The 15,565-nt window shown below is 42.2% G+C and overlaps 1 protein-coding gene across 1 annotated transcript in view; it reads right to left on the bottom strand.

Annotated features, from left to right (window-relative positions):
* LOC138246144 (germ cell-specific gene 1-like protein) overlaps positions 1–15,565 on the bottom strand; it is a 200,746-nt gene that overhangs the window by 74,412 nt on the left and 110,769 nt on the right. Inside the window, exon 2 of the mRNA XM_069200420.1 lies at positions 11,474–11,521. Within this exon, the coding sequence (XP_069056521.1) occupies positions 11,474–11,521 (48 nt within the window). The remainder of the gene's footprint in view (positions 1–11,473; positions 11,522–15,565) is intronic.

Genomic DNA, 15,565 nt, shown 5'->3' with positions numbered 1-15,565 from the left:
CTTGTCAACATTATCCTGAAGCGCTTTCAATTATTCCCAAGTTTCAATCACATTTAGAGAAAAAGTTGTACATATTTCTTCCTCAGGTAACAGTTCCCATTTGTCCTTGAAGGATATACAATTTAGGGAGCAAAACCTTGTGACCTGATCTGCATATCTATTTCTTATTGATACAAAATCTTGTGACTTTAGATGTGCACTGCATTTCACCACAGCAAGCTTTTCAGGCGTTTGTAAATCTTGTAACAAATCATGTATTCTTTCCTCATTTCTAACTGGCAAACCAGAAGAGGTCAGGAAACCTCTCTGTGACCATAGCTGACCAAAGTCATGGACTATTTCGAATCCATACTGACTGTCAGTATAAATGGTAACTTTAAGCTGTGCAGAAACATGGCATGCTCTAGTAAGAGCCACTAATTCAGCCACCTGTGCAGAATACATTCCTCAAAGCCAAGGCACTTCGAGTATACCAGAAATCGTACACACAGCATATCCTTCTCTCAATGTTCCCATGTTATCTCTTAAAAAGGAACCATCAACAAAAATGATTTGGTAATTTTCTTTCAATCGAGTATCCTTAGTGTCAGGTCTCAGTTTTGTGCACAAATCAGTTCCTTCCAGGCAGTCATGTTCAACCTCCTTCCATTTATCGGTTTCAACATTTTCGTTGGGAAGCAAAGTTGATGGGTTAAGCACTGTACACTTTTTCAGAGTGACATTCGGAGAACCCAAAATTAAAGTTTCATATCTGGTCAACCTTGCAGTGGTTAGATATTGGGTCTTGGTTCGAGTAAGCAAAACTTCGATAGAGTGAGGGACCATAACAGTTAAAAGATGTCCAGTCACAATGCTCTCACTCTGAGTGAGGCTCAGTCCAACTGCTGCTACTGTGCGCAAACAGCCAGGTAGTGCTGCTATGACAGGTTCCAAAGTAGCTGGAAAATGAGCTACTGGGTGGTTCACACCACCATGGACTTGAGTCAAAACAGACAAGGAACACGCATCACGCTCATGAAAAAACAACGTGAAGGGTTTTGTATAATCGGGCATTCCCAAAGCTGGATTATGCACAGACTCTCTCTCAATTCAGTAAAGGCTTTCATACAGACTTGGTCTAATACTAAGGGATCAGTAACTTCTTTGTGAGTCAGCTTTTGAAATGGCTTTGAAATAATTGAAAAGTTGGGAATCCACTGGTGACAATAGCTCACCATTCCCAGAAACATTCTGACATCTCTCTGTGTGACAGGGGGATTCATCTGTAATATTGCTGTAATTCTCTCCCTGGAAATTTTCCTATCTCCCTTTTCAATTTGGTGTACCAAATAATTTACTTGTTTCTGACATTACTGTAATTTAGCAGGGGACACTCTATGTCTGTTCTTTTCTAAGTGATTTAACAAGGCAATAGTATGATACTTGCATTCTTCTCTTGTCTGTGAAGCAACCAATAAATCATCAATGTACTGTACCAAAGTTGATTGGAAAGGCATCTCCAATGACTCCAGATTCTTCTTCAATATCTGATTGAAAATGCACAATGACTCTGAAAATCCTTGAGGAATTCTGCACCAACAATAGACTTTGTCCATTAATTTAAAGTAAAAGATAAACTGGCTATCCTCATGAAGAGGCACAGAAATGAATGCATGTGACAGGTCCTCTACGGTAAATCATTCAGCATCACATGGGATCTATAACAATATCACTGCTGGATTTGGCACCATGGGACAACACTTAATCACAATATCATTAACTTTCCTCAAACCCTGAACAATTCTAAATTTCCCACAAGGCTTTTGCAAACCCATTATTGGTGAGTTACATGGGCTGCTCAGTACCTCTTTTAGAACACCTTCGTTTACAAATTCTGCAATTGTAGGTGCAATCCCTTCAATAGTATCCTGTGTCATGTTGTACTGGGGAATATGGGGAAAAATCGCATTTGGCTTGAATGGAACTGGATCAACTCCTTTGATTAGACCAATGTCTTTTCCTGTAAAATCCCACACTTTCATTTTAACTGATCCCTGCATGTCAGAGGGAAGATCTTGTATAGTAAAAACTGGAAATAAATTGATCAAAGGATACTCAACATTCACTGAGTCACAATCTGTTCCTGCAGGCAAGTCATCTTCATCAACACTGTTTGTCTGGATGGAAATGCCATCATTCAAACAATTAATTGAACATCGTGTTTGACATAGCACATCTCTTCGTGGTAAGGAAACCGGACTTGAGTCACAAACTACGCATTTGTGTAATCCTTTAAAGTTACAAATTTTAACTGGAACTGTTTCAGTGTTCGGGTTTGTCAAATACTGATTTGCAACTCCTACAGTCTGCACTGTTTTCCCTGAAAGGGGCAGGTTTGAAACTTCTGCAGTCCTCACTGTAGATCATGTAGCTCCTGTGTCAACTAAAAATGAGACTTTGTGACCCATCACTTTTCCCTTCACTATTGACCATTCTGATCTACTTCAAATGAAGCTGCTAACATGCATTCCTCTTCATCTGAACTCTCACTCACCCACTCATCATTCGCTTTATCCTCACTGTGTAATTGGTATTGGTGTATTGTGTTATTACTCAGGTTAAGCCTTTGACCTGTGACCTGCTGAGGAAGCATCATCTGCTGCCATTCCATTGGGGCTTGAGGTATCTGAATTTGCTGCCTAGGTACTGTTTGGACTTGAGGGTTTCATTGGCTGCGACTGTGGCATCTGCAAACGTGGTATTCCATCTGGTTCATTCATTTTGGAAATTGGGATTTTGATCTCTCATATTTGGAAAATAATTAATTTTGTTTGTCTGCTGAACAACACTTTCCCGACTTTAACATCGGACACTCCTGTTTGTAATGTCCGAGGCCTCCGTAAGAGTGACAAAGTAACATCCTTTTCATCCCTTGCACGTCATTCTTAATAACCACAGGATTTAAATCAGGACCACGGTTCACATTTCCAACTCCACCATGACCTCTACCTCTTGCCTGGTACTGCCACCACGTGTTTCCCTGCTGCTGCTGCAGAAAACTTCCCTGTATAACTGATTGTGCCACTTTAATCAATATCACCATTGCCTTTTCTTTCAACATTCTCTGCTTCAACTCAATCTTGTCTCTACAGTAGCTTGCATACTGCAACACGTCATTGATCGGCTTTGCTTGCCAACAACTCAAATGAGTCTTAAACATCTGGCTAATTTCAGGTCTCAATCCTTCAACAAACCTGAACACAAAATAAATCATGTCTTTCGGCTCGATTGTTTCTGCACCACTGTAATGTTTGAATGCCTGCAACAATATCTCATAGTACTCATGTATTGACTCTTTCCCTTCCTGAGCTGTCCTGTCTATCCTCTCAGAAGTTCTCTTGTTGGCCAATCTACACTCCTCTTGCATTCGACCGATAAGTCTGCTGGAATTACTATTTCTAACAGGGTGTCCAGAACCTCCCAGAGGCATTTTGAGAGTTTCACAAACCTCCCTGTTTGCTGGTACCATTCTGCAAACAGGGGTAATCATTGGTGAACAACAATATGTCCCTTCTGCCCGAGGGGCATGAACAAAATTCCCTCACAGAATCTCTGTCATTGGTAATATTTTAACTGGGTCCTCAACCTGTGGCACATTTGCAGTAAGATTCACAGAATGAATTTTCTTCCTGTCTCTTTTCTTCACCCATCTGCCTTCCCACTTATTTAATGCTCCCCATGTTTGAATGTTCTGAATTAATTCCCTGATGTGAATGTTCATTCCTGGTATTCTCATGTTCTCAAAGAACTCTGAGTCAAACTCTAATCTGTAACTCCTCTTTAAATGCTTTGTTTTCACAATTTCGACGTCATATTACTCTGCCAGGTCTGCTAATCTCTGATGTACTATTCCTGCTTTGTTGGTAATCAGTTTGCACAAATAATTCAATTCCCTTTCATAGTATGAGTTAATTCTGTCTAACCCTAATTGTTCCTTCAATTATGTCTTCTACTTCTAGTCTAAGCCTGGTCAAATTCAGTGCACTTCCTCCACTGGAATCCAGTGGCGGCTCCTCCGCTTGGGCGCCAGCAGGAGAAGCTTCAAACCTTTCACAAGGATAGGACAATAAACATAGTTTATTGAACCTTCCTTGTGAAAAGGGTGGGGCCATGGGGTGACAAGCAATGAGGGGAGTGCACTGTGCATTCCCTCACTGCGCATGTATGTTTGACCGGCTGTCTCCGGCCGGCCAAACATGCATGCGCAGTAGGCTGTCTCCAGCCCAGCAACACTGTTGCCGGGCTGGAGAGAGCCTGCAAGGGCTCCCAGTCTGCACGGGAGCACCCTAGCTGGGCATTCCCAGCCAATCCTGACACTGCTCTGTGCAGAGTCAGGATTGGCTGCAGTGCAGGCTGGGAGCCTGTGCCTGCATGCAGCGTCAACGAGGGAGAGAAGCGCAGAGGTAAGTTTGTTTTTTATTTTTTTATATCAATTCCATTACGCTATCACCCCCCACCCCCAGGCACTACCCTGCCCTGCCCTCTATAATCCTGGCAAGCTGCAGCTGCTGGAATCTCCCTGTTTGCTACGCAGCTTCTCTAACCATTCAGTTAAATGCTGAGCTGTCAAATCTTGTAATGAAATGTTGTTATTACTTACACTAGGCACTTGCTGTAACATTAGGCTTGGGGTCTCTGGTGTTACCAAGCTTGGATTGGAGTCTATGTCGAATCTTCCCTGATTATTTGGAGGAGTCCTAAAATAACTCAAATTGATTAACAGACCTGTTCCATCAAATGTAGGTCTCATGGGAGTCATCCTTCCTGCATTTTCAATCAATCTCTCCTTTCTACGCTTGGATTCAGAATTTTCTTTTCACTGCTTTCAATATTTCCCTGGGCAAACAATGGTATAACTGGACCTATGGTAACCGGTACTGAAACATTATCTGGACTTGACCGGACATTTAGATCTCTAAGATACATTATTTCTGTATTCTGACTTATCAATGGAGACATCTCTGTCTGTGACCCTATTATTCAGGTTTATCTCGGGCTTGTCTGTGTTTGTATTGGAGACATTAAATTTGGGGTAGACTCTATCTGGATCAGCATTAGCTTCTGATGAACCTGTCTCATGTGGGCAGCCTCTCCTGTCAGCACCAATAGGTTTGTTGCAGTGTCTATAATAGATACATCTGGATAGATTCTGGGTATGTCAATCTTTGGCATGGGCATTTGAGTCACATCCAATAGGCATCAGAGCTGTAGGGTCTGCACAAGTGCTTGTACTTGACTAATGTGCTGCATATGGTGGGGGACGATTCCTCAATAATTGCAAAATAAACTTGTCTTCATCTGAGTCTTCAACAAAAGTCATTTTTTTTCTAGACTCGGTCGTCTCTGCTCCTTGTCATCAGAAGGATAGGAATCCCTCATCTTAGTACTTTTTCTAGCCTCCCTCTCGTTCTCTTCTGTAATTGCAGAAGACAACTTAATTCCCCGTAAAGCCTCAGCTCTCCAAAATTTCTCCTCACTATCCCATCTTGCCTCAGCTTTTCTCATTCTCCTTTCAAATTTCTATTGCTGTTGCTGTATGGCCACTAATTCTGAAATAGCTAATGCTTCATATTGTGCAGGTCTCAGAAGAGGCTTCGAATCATATAGTACTCTCCTCAAATTCTCTGAAATTCTCAAATTAAATGATCCATGGGCAGTGAATGCTAAGCTCCCATCTCCTTCTGTTTCTTTGCACCATTGTTTCAGCCATTGACATGGCGCATCACCTTGTTCTTCCAATACAATATAGGCAGGTCTACCTTCTGGCGGTGTAATTTCTCCTATTCCAATTAGAATGAATGCATCTCCCCTTAGGACACTTTTTAAACCTTTGATGGATTTAATTTTCTGTAATTTACACTACTTCAGTCGAATCAGGAAGTATATTTCAATCCCAAAATCCCTTTCGTCTACCTTCTCAACCAATTACGCTTCACGGTTCATGACCTTTCTCACTAACTGACCTATTCCAGCACGGCTCTAGTGACGTCACACTCACACGTACACCGGCTGACAAAGCCTTTTGGCTTGCCCTCCTAAACTCGGATCCGCGCAAAACTAAATGCAAATATTGTGAGCACTAAATAAAAATCAACACACATCTTGTCTGTTTATTACAGGTAGGTAACACAATCACATCAGAAACCTTACAAAATTTTCAACTGTGGCATTTGCTCTAACAGATCCTCCTTCTATCTCAGTTTCCCTGACTCACAAGCAAAATTCGACCAGCAAATGTTACCCTCAACTGATCAGTGGATCCTTTTGGTGCACAGAGGACTCACCAAATCTCAGTCGAAAACCTATCACTCACTCTAACACGCACCCTGAGTTTGTCAACCTCGCCGACTGACCTATTAAACAGACAAATTACAATGTAACCAAGTGTCTCATACACGTATACAATATTTCAGAGCCTTAGACCATGCAGTGCCCATATACCAACAACCACATGGGTAATTTTGAGCACAAAGTGCCACACACAGGTGAACTTCGATGACTTCCCTACTCACACGCTTTGGTGTACACAAACACTCTAAACAACTTCATTTGGATTACGGAAACTTCCGAAACAACTTAATTTGAAAAATTCACTATCCACTCACAAACATCACAGTTCACCTGCGATTTGCTTAAGCTGTGCAAGCAGAAAACCTATTTCATTCACCCTCTTACTAGAACGCTGAGAACATCTTCAAACAATCATTGGCAAACTCCAAGGTTTCGGGTAAATCATGGTAGACTCCTATGGAGACATAGGGGGTCATTTTGACTCCGGCGGTCGGTGGTAATGTGGCGGTGGTACCACTAACAGGCTGGTGGTACATACCGCCACATTATGAGAATGGCGGTTTGCCTGAAGCCAACCTGCCAATGTACCACTCGACCGCCATGGCGGTAGCAGCCGCCGGGCTGGAGATAAGAATCTCCATCCTGGCAGTCACTATTGTACTGCCTCAGGCATTTTGACCCTGCCAACCGCCATGGTTTTCGTGGTGTTTGTAATGGCAGGAAAACCATGGTGGTAGGCCCTATCAGTGACAGGGAATTCCTTCCCTGTCACTTATAGAAGGCCCCCCTCCCACCAAACACTCCCCAGATGCCCCCCATCCACGCTACCCCTTCCAATCCCCCACCCCTCTACACACACACACGCAGACACGCACCACGCATACAAACACTCACCCACACAGGCATACATGCTTTCATACATGTATGCATCCATTCATTCATGCACACATCCATACCACATTCACACTGACACGCATTCACATATCAATTCATACATGCATTCTCACACATGCATACACACACAAACAATACTACACATACATTCGCATTCACGCACACACTCACACATTCATGCACACATACCCACACACACACACACGGCATCCCCCACCCCCGTTCCCCTGTCAGAAACCGGACTTACCTGAATCCAGGGGGTCTTCCTGCAGGGGATGGGACGGGCGTTGTTATCACCAGCAGCGCCCGCCAGCAGAACACCGCCAGGCCGTATTATTTTTCATGATACAGCTGGCAGCGGTCTACTAGCGTGGCGCTGCTGGTGGTAGCAGTGCCACCGTAACACCGTCCGCCAGCATGGCCACAGCTGGATTTCCGTCCTTCTTGCAGCGGAATCCGGCTGTGGTCATTATTTGGCAGTTGGCTCTTAGCCGTGGCGATGACCTTATGGCGGCTGTCATCACAGAGGTAGGTGGCACTTACGCCAATGTCTTAATGAGGGCCATAATCCTTTGTTTCTTTTACCAAATCTGAGATATTATAGCTGTTGTATCTGGGGAATCATGAGGGTATCTACTGAATTGTAACACTCCGTTATTGTTACCAAGAACTAAAATGTTGACCTCTTTGAGGAGATAAACCATCCGACTCTCCAAGGAGACAAACCATCCACCTCTTCCAAAAACTGAAAAATTATGGTGTCCTCCCAAGGAGACAAACCATTCGGCTGTCCAGAAACTGAAAAATGACAAAAACTGAAAAATGATGGCGTCCTCGTAAGGAGGCAAACCATCCGACTGTGCTACCAAAAAAACTGTGAGCGCTTCTGACCTTATTTGGTCTTTTATAAATTATTCATAATTCATAAGGAGTCGCGTTAGTGGTTTGATAGATCTTTTGACCGTGCTTAGAGGAAGCTCACCATCATCCTTTTAAGTCTATTTACAACCAAATCAAGTGACCACAATGTACACAACAATCAGTTCATCAGAAATCTTGAAGTCAGTAAAAGTCACACACCATGAACCATGTGGCCATGAAGAACCACATCTTTTAGTAAAAGTTATAAAGTTTATTTCCCTCTATTAACAATGCTAACATCACGTATATTAGCCTCAATACCAAATGATAAACATATAAGAATAATACCGGCTGACAAAATCTTATAAAGAATCTCAAATTAACTAATGATTTTACAATTAAGCATTCAAAAGTCACAGTACAAATCAATAGCAACAATAACTGCACAATAGAAATGACATACTTCTAAATTCAACAGGAGAACAAGATCAATTCTTAGTTAATAACATTTATCAACATTGGGATTACTAACTAACCCTCCAATTAGCATAACATGTTTGGACTTCATGCAAAAGTAATGTAGTTAAAAGTTAATTTGGAAAACATCTAACTATGACTCTATCAAAATAGCCGTTGGTACCCAGAAAGCAAAGAACTGAACCTACAGCAAAGACAATAGCATTTTGCTATACTTCTCCTCAATGGATTGGCAAGCTGCAATTCTCTTTGTCAGCTGGGCATCCATCCGGTCAGCTTCTGCAACGGGACAGTGAAAGGGTATGGCTCAGACACGGTGGGCTCTAAGCTTTCTGAACCATTTAAGAAGTAATTTCTACGGGAACAGCAGTCACCATTAGCAAACTAAGCAATAAAGTCAAAGTTTAGAAATTAAAAGGCATCAGGAACTGTTCAGCTTCTCAAACAGATGAAGACACTGTGTGAAGGAAAAGAATGGCCCCTCTCTCTCTGCACAGTCAGGCTAAGTTAGAATTCCCTAAAGAATCTTACCACATTGTCATTGGTCAGGAAGTCATACATTTACAGTTGAACCAATAAAACTAACTAAATTTTCTTTCACAAGTCGATGATTGACTCCTCTTCTCCTGTTCCCATGGTCAGGCTCGTCAGGCAACTCTTTTGTTACAATTCATACTCCAGTCAGTGCATCCATTGTTAGTTCCTGGGAACATCTCTGTCTCACGCATCAAGTTTACTTTGTTGCATTTTCTAGTACAACATGGTTCTACTAGCAGTTCTCATGAGAAAGTTAAAGGACAGTCTACAAATCATTTGGTCAGCACAGCGTGAACAATGAAAGCATTGATTCTCTAGGCTTACAATAAATTTTCTACAATTTATTAAACATTGCAGCTTGACGAGAGGTTTTGCAAACTAGGCCCAAACCTCACCATCCTATGGCCTAAATTTCATAGCATGAAATCATTAATATGATATACTACTACATTTTGTTCTCTACACGTGCACACTAACTAATAATAAGATGCATTCAGTGAAAGCATTACGAATTCAAAAGCGACCACTAAGCGGACACATTTTCCAAGTAGCACATTATTTTCTATGTTAGCCTAATTCTGTGCAAATTCGAAACCCACAATAAATGCAAAGTTATCAGAAATTAATTCAGCTTTCACAATTCCCACCACTAGCCTTGCGTTGCCATTTGCTTGCCTATTGTGAATGAAGCCCGACTGCTGAGGAACGATCACAGCAAGCCAAACAGGTTGAAGCTGGGACAGTAAAATCAAGAGAAAGATTATGATGTCACAATTCAACAGTGTGATTGGCTTGTAAGAGGAGCAGAGTGTTGGGGGCTTGTTAGGCTTCAGAAAGGTAAAATGGAACAACAGCATTGTGTCCGTCACCACCCCAGATACCAAAATAGAGATGAAACCTTTGTGAGGGGTTCCAACATTTGAGAAGCATAAGCCTTGTAAAAGGAGGCCTAGAACTCATTAGGACTAGGGGTCTTTCGGGATGGAAGACTCTTAATGGCTGCCCAAACCTCCTCTGTTGTGATCCCCTTCTCTAGCAATATCAACTCGGAATCCATGTCCAGAGGCATAAAGTGAATCAGATATTCACCTTGCTGCTGCTCATCTAGGACTTGGGCCTGGAACAGTGTGGTGTAGTATTAGTAAACAAGCATTTGCAATGCAATAGGTCTTGCATATTTCGAAAAAGTTAATTGTCATCTTTTGACAACAGCGCCCATGAGCAAAACCAAAAGAAAACATAAGAAGAAACCGAGAAAAGATGACTTGGCAAAATAACAGAAAGTTGGCTTTAAAAACTTAGCAATTTTGTGCCTACTGAGCATGTTTTTCCCAGTCACAAACCTTCTGTTTGCAGGGCACTCAAAGATAAAAACAACAACTAGTACCTCGATAATCTGAGGATCAGTGGACAGGCACTAATTAAGTTGCATCAATTAGTGCTTGAACCCTGCTTCACACAGAGAAATGGAAATGATGCCAGGCGTGCCTTGACGAATTACGGGCCTGTCAAGAAGAGTGTCACGCAAACCAACAAATGGTAAGCGGCATGCAGGCTCCATGCCCTTTATGGAACACAACAGTCCCTTGCAAACGAGATGCATGCACTAGCACATGCATTCTCAGGCTCGACCATAAAAGCAACGCCAATCTCCGCCGTCTCTCGATAACAGCTGTCTCTTCTCGTCCCTCATCTCATACAAAGGCATTTGTAAGAAAGTGGAAAATATTTTCCTGCTCTGCTACCACACATAAAAAATACTTTATAGGAAAAGAAAGAATATTTTTTGGGGAAAGAAAGCCAACAGTGACCCTGCATATGAAGCTTAAATCCTTTCTAACAGTACCCTATACCTGTTAGTTCGAATTCCCACAATATAAAACGATGCTATATATCAACAGGAATTGATGCATCGGTTAGAAGCTAGCAATGCATTTTGAAATAACACTATTAGGAATATCATTGTGTATTTTTGTTAAAGCAAAATTTATCAAAAGGTTGAAATCAATCCTGATTATCACATTTATACATCCACAATCTAATCTATAAATTGAATACATATAAAAGTCCAGCATGAATGTTCACAAGATACAAAGTTCATAATATTTCATTCAATTTTAATAGTTTCTTTGTGTATTTACTAGTTAAATGCCAGTAGAATCATTCAGTTTCTCAACAGATCCAAAGTAGAAGAAGCAAAAACCTCCAAATTAAGGTTCTATTGTGTTATGTCGCCAGAGACATACAAAGTATTAAGGATAACAAGTCCACCATTATAGGGAACCAGTCTATTACCACACATGCTGCTTTGGTCTGTTCTGTATGAGAAACGATGGCATCTGTGTAAACTCAAATTTTATTAGATTATATTTACCTCGATCCTCTAGAGGGGTTAGGGTAATAAAGCTTCGGCATTTTTCACCTATAAAAAAAAATATCCCGTGTTATTAAATAATAAAGAAGCAGAGGTAAACGAGGTAATGACATAAACACCTGCCAAAATATATACAGAGGCATCAGGCAAATATGACTAACACCGGTAAAGAAAAAAATAACATGGCTCTACATAAATCATTTGAAAAAAACACACGCATTTTATTCACATAACAATACAGTAATATTATGCAGGGGCAGGTCTCTTAAAAGTAGTTCCTCATTTCATAGCATGGTAAAACGAGACACAAAGAGAAAAACCTCAAAGTATGGCATATAACGTAGCTTTTACCGTGCTGGGCATTACAAGCACTGCTCCTGCTGGAAAACAATTTAGAAAAAAATGTAATGACATTTCTATTTTGTTCTTCCAGACATAGAAACATGTAAATATATATGTGAGCTTAGATTTTGTTTAATGTTTTAGGGACGTGGCCTTGTCTTGATTTTATGGAACTTAATTGGTAATTGATAAATTAATTTACTTATTTAATTATTACATTCAATTTGGAGGTAAAACATTGTTTTTTGCATTGCAGATGGTGAATATACGGGAAACTTTTTAATCTACTGCGTTTGATGGGATGTGATTAGTGACGTTAAACAATTATCCCAGTGGATACAACTCATGCAACACTCTTTTTGAAGTTCCATACTTGGCGTGCAGTGGAGGCTTGATCTTGACATTTTCACCAATTATTATTATGCTTTCCAGTATTTTGGATGCAAGAATGACTCTGTGCATAATCACCGCCATTTCTTTGGACTGATGCTGCTGATTTTTTGACAATGTGCACTGGGGCTCAGCTATCCAGGCTACAGTGCAGGTGCACTGATCCTTAAAGATCCTTAAAATATGTTAAAATAGGCATATTTTACTTGCATATTGCTCCCTAGTATATGGTACAGAGTGTTGCCAGGGTCTTTTAGGTAAATGCTTCTAGTGAACTACAGCACCCCACAGGTCTGGGGTGGGCATAGGAGCTTTTCATAGGGGAAGAAAGATTCTTTGTTTTAAGCTGAGAGGGGCACTATAGTGCTGTCTGCAGTAGGGGACTAGGAACTGCTGCAAAAGTGGGTAAGGTTACAGAGGAGAAAACACACAGGCTAGTACTAGACATAAATGTGGCCATCCAGGGCACCCTCACAGAATACCAATTGGCCTGTTGAAAACAGAAAAGGGACTGCACCTGCTGTTGAGACCTGAGAGTCGACCCAAAAGGCTGGACCTGCTCCAATCTGTACACAGGGCAAAAAAAGTGAACTCCAAGGGTCGGTTAGCAGAACTCCTGTTAGGCTAGAGGGATACAACAAGCTGCCAGAAGTCCTTTCCCTGAGGAGCCAGGCTGACCAGTTTCAACTGGACCTACCCTGGACCATGTTGGTGGCTTCTGCTAGAGTGAGCCTTGAATCCCAAGTGCAGTTCCTGGGATGCAGAAACTCTTGGCTATGTCAAAGTGTACTCCTCCTAAAATCCTGAAAAACTTGAGACATGGAAGGTGTTTGGCCCCAAAGACCTCCAAAGGACTGGTAAAACCATTGAAAGTGTGTTGCCACTGGGCCAAAGATCCAGGTCCCTGTCACTTGGAACTTTTCCACAACAGCAGATCTCATTCAGCAGGCAGTCACAAAGAGTGTATCGGGCCATGTGGAGCCATGTTTGGCTACAGCTTGTAGCCTTGCCCCGCTGGAGGAATTTGATCTCCATAAAAGTGACTAAGGACCCGATTACAAGTTTGGCGGTCAGATCACCAGATTGCCATGGTGGCGGTGGTCTCAAAAAGACCATTGTGGTGGCGGTGCGCAGACTGCCATATTATGAAGTATATAACCAGAACCACCACCCATCAAGCCAAAGTGCTGACCGCCGGAGGCGGTCTGTTATTTTGTCAGTTGGTACTCCAGCTCAGTCTGTGCCTTAGCCAACTACTGAGCCAATTCCAAACACACAGTCCATGTGGTGATCTTCTTGCGGTGGATCGCCAACGGCTGTCGACCACGGTGGCATACGTTCAGCAAAGCACCAGACAAGTGCCCCCTGGATGAATTAAAAAACAACACAGATGTCAATCATGGGCCCAGTGGACACACCTTCAACCATACTATAAAACACACCCCTCCACAGTCCATGACCCTTTGTATCTTCACTGCAACCAATAATTGGTTTTGTTAAGAGATGTGAGGAACCCCTTTTTTCACTATCCCTCAAACTCCTTTCACTCAATTTTCTCCATTTACTCCCCACATCACTTTCTTTTTGCAAGTAACTCCCTGTTACCCGCGTTAATTCCCCACCATGTTACATCTCATAAATCCCTGTTTTTCAGAGGAGGAGTTGGGAGCCATGGTGGATGAAATAATAAAAGTAGAACCACAATTGTTTGGAGCCCAACTCCAGCACACTCCTTTCCCTAGGAAAATGAAACTGTGCAAAGGATTGTCGACAGAGTGAAAGCTGTAGTCACCCCCCTGCTCACAAAGGAGAATATTAGGAAGAGGGGGAACGACATGATGGGCAAGGTACCTTCTCTGGCCTCCACGCAAAATATGAAGGCCAGCAAGACTGGTGGTGGCCCTTCGGGTGCCCCATTACAACTCTTTCCCTGCGAGAAAAAGGTCTTGGCCATCCTGCATCCTGAGGGCTTGACAGGAATAACTGGGGGAGCTGAGTCTGGTAAGTTACAACACAAAAACTGTTGCAAACAGCAATGTCATGCATGCTCACAGCTCAGCGTTTGTCACAGTGTTGATCATTGATTTTACCAACATTCAATAACCAAAATATCTGAAATGTAAGACTGCTAATGTGTATTGTTGCACCTAACATCACAACTACCAGTGCCCAATACATGCCATCATTTGGAACAGTACCTGAAAGTGTTCCAATATCAAAAATTCATCCCAGGACTCAAGGTATGTCTCAACATGTAAATGAGTGCTCCAACCTAAATGCAGTTTGGCAACAAATATGTAACACCCAACATTTGTCAAGTGTTGGGAAATAGAGGGAGGGACCTGACTGCAACTCCCAGGAGGCGCTCTTTCTGTAACTCCAACCACCAGCCTAGTGTTAACTTGCCCCAATAAATCTGTTAGAGAGCTCTCAATGATGGTTTATCACCTGGGAGGACATTATTTGTCAAGTATTGGGAAGTAGAGGGAGTGACCTGACTACAAAGCCCAATAGGCCCATGTTTCTGTAACCCCAACCACCAGCCCAGTGTTTACTTGTCCCAATACATCTGTTAGTGAACTCTCAAATGAGGTTTGATCACTTGGGACTCAACTCAAAGACATACGTGTCTAAATAGTTCCATTTTGACCTGGTATCCAAAGATTAAAACATTGAGGACAGGAATGACATCTTATCATGTAAGTAATCCAAAGTCAATAAGATGCATCTGCAGATTGGTAGCAGCAGCAAACATATTGACACTGCACTGCTCACATGATGACTTCCGGTACAGATACAACAAAGTTGTGTGTTTCCCTGTATCACACTCCACCACGCCTCCTATTGGTCAAATGGACTTGTTGCCTCTCCATTTGTGTTGGCTTCACAGTGGTGAGATGTCATTTTCATTCCCTCATCCAAAGTGCAACTGATCAGCACATCGAATGAGCTGCTTGCGTCGAATAGTTTAGGTAAGCTTCACATGTCATGTAAAAGACTCCAAAACCATGGTAACATGGCATAATAGGCTAAGCTACCACTTAAGAGTGTCCCACATTTCTAATTACTGTAACACAAAAACTTTGGCTATAGATGTCACACTTCAATCAATACCAATGTACCCTCTTACTCAACAGGTCGACCTGGCACAGCCCCTGAGCACACCTTCTCCACCAACTAGACTCACACACCACGCCTGGATGAAGACCTAAGTGATGACAACACTCCTGGACTTGTGGATGTGGAGGACCGTGCTGGTACATCTGGACAACCTGGTCCAACAGTAAAAGTGAGTCTCACTGTGCCCACAATTACACCTCCCAGTCCTGTTGCCTCAACATCAAAGGCAACAATGCACCC

The sequence above is a fragment of the Pleurodeles waltl genome, chromosome 7 (assembly GCF_031143425.1).
Source record: "Pleurodeles waltl isolate 20211129_DDA chromosome 7, aPleWal1.hap1.20221129, whole genome shotgun sequence".
Taxonomy (NCBI): Eukaryota; Metazoa; Chordata; class Amphibia; order Caudata; family Salamandridae; genus Pleurodeles; species Pleurodeles waltl.
Note: the sequence above shows the minus strand (reverse complement) of the source record. Positions and strands in the feature narration are given on the sequence as shown.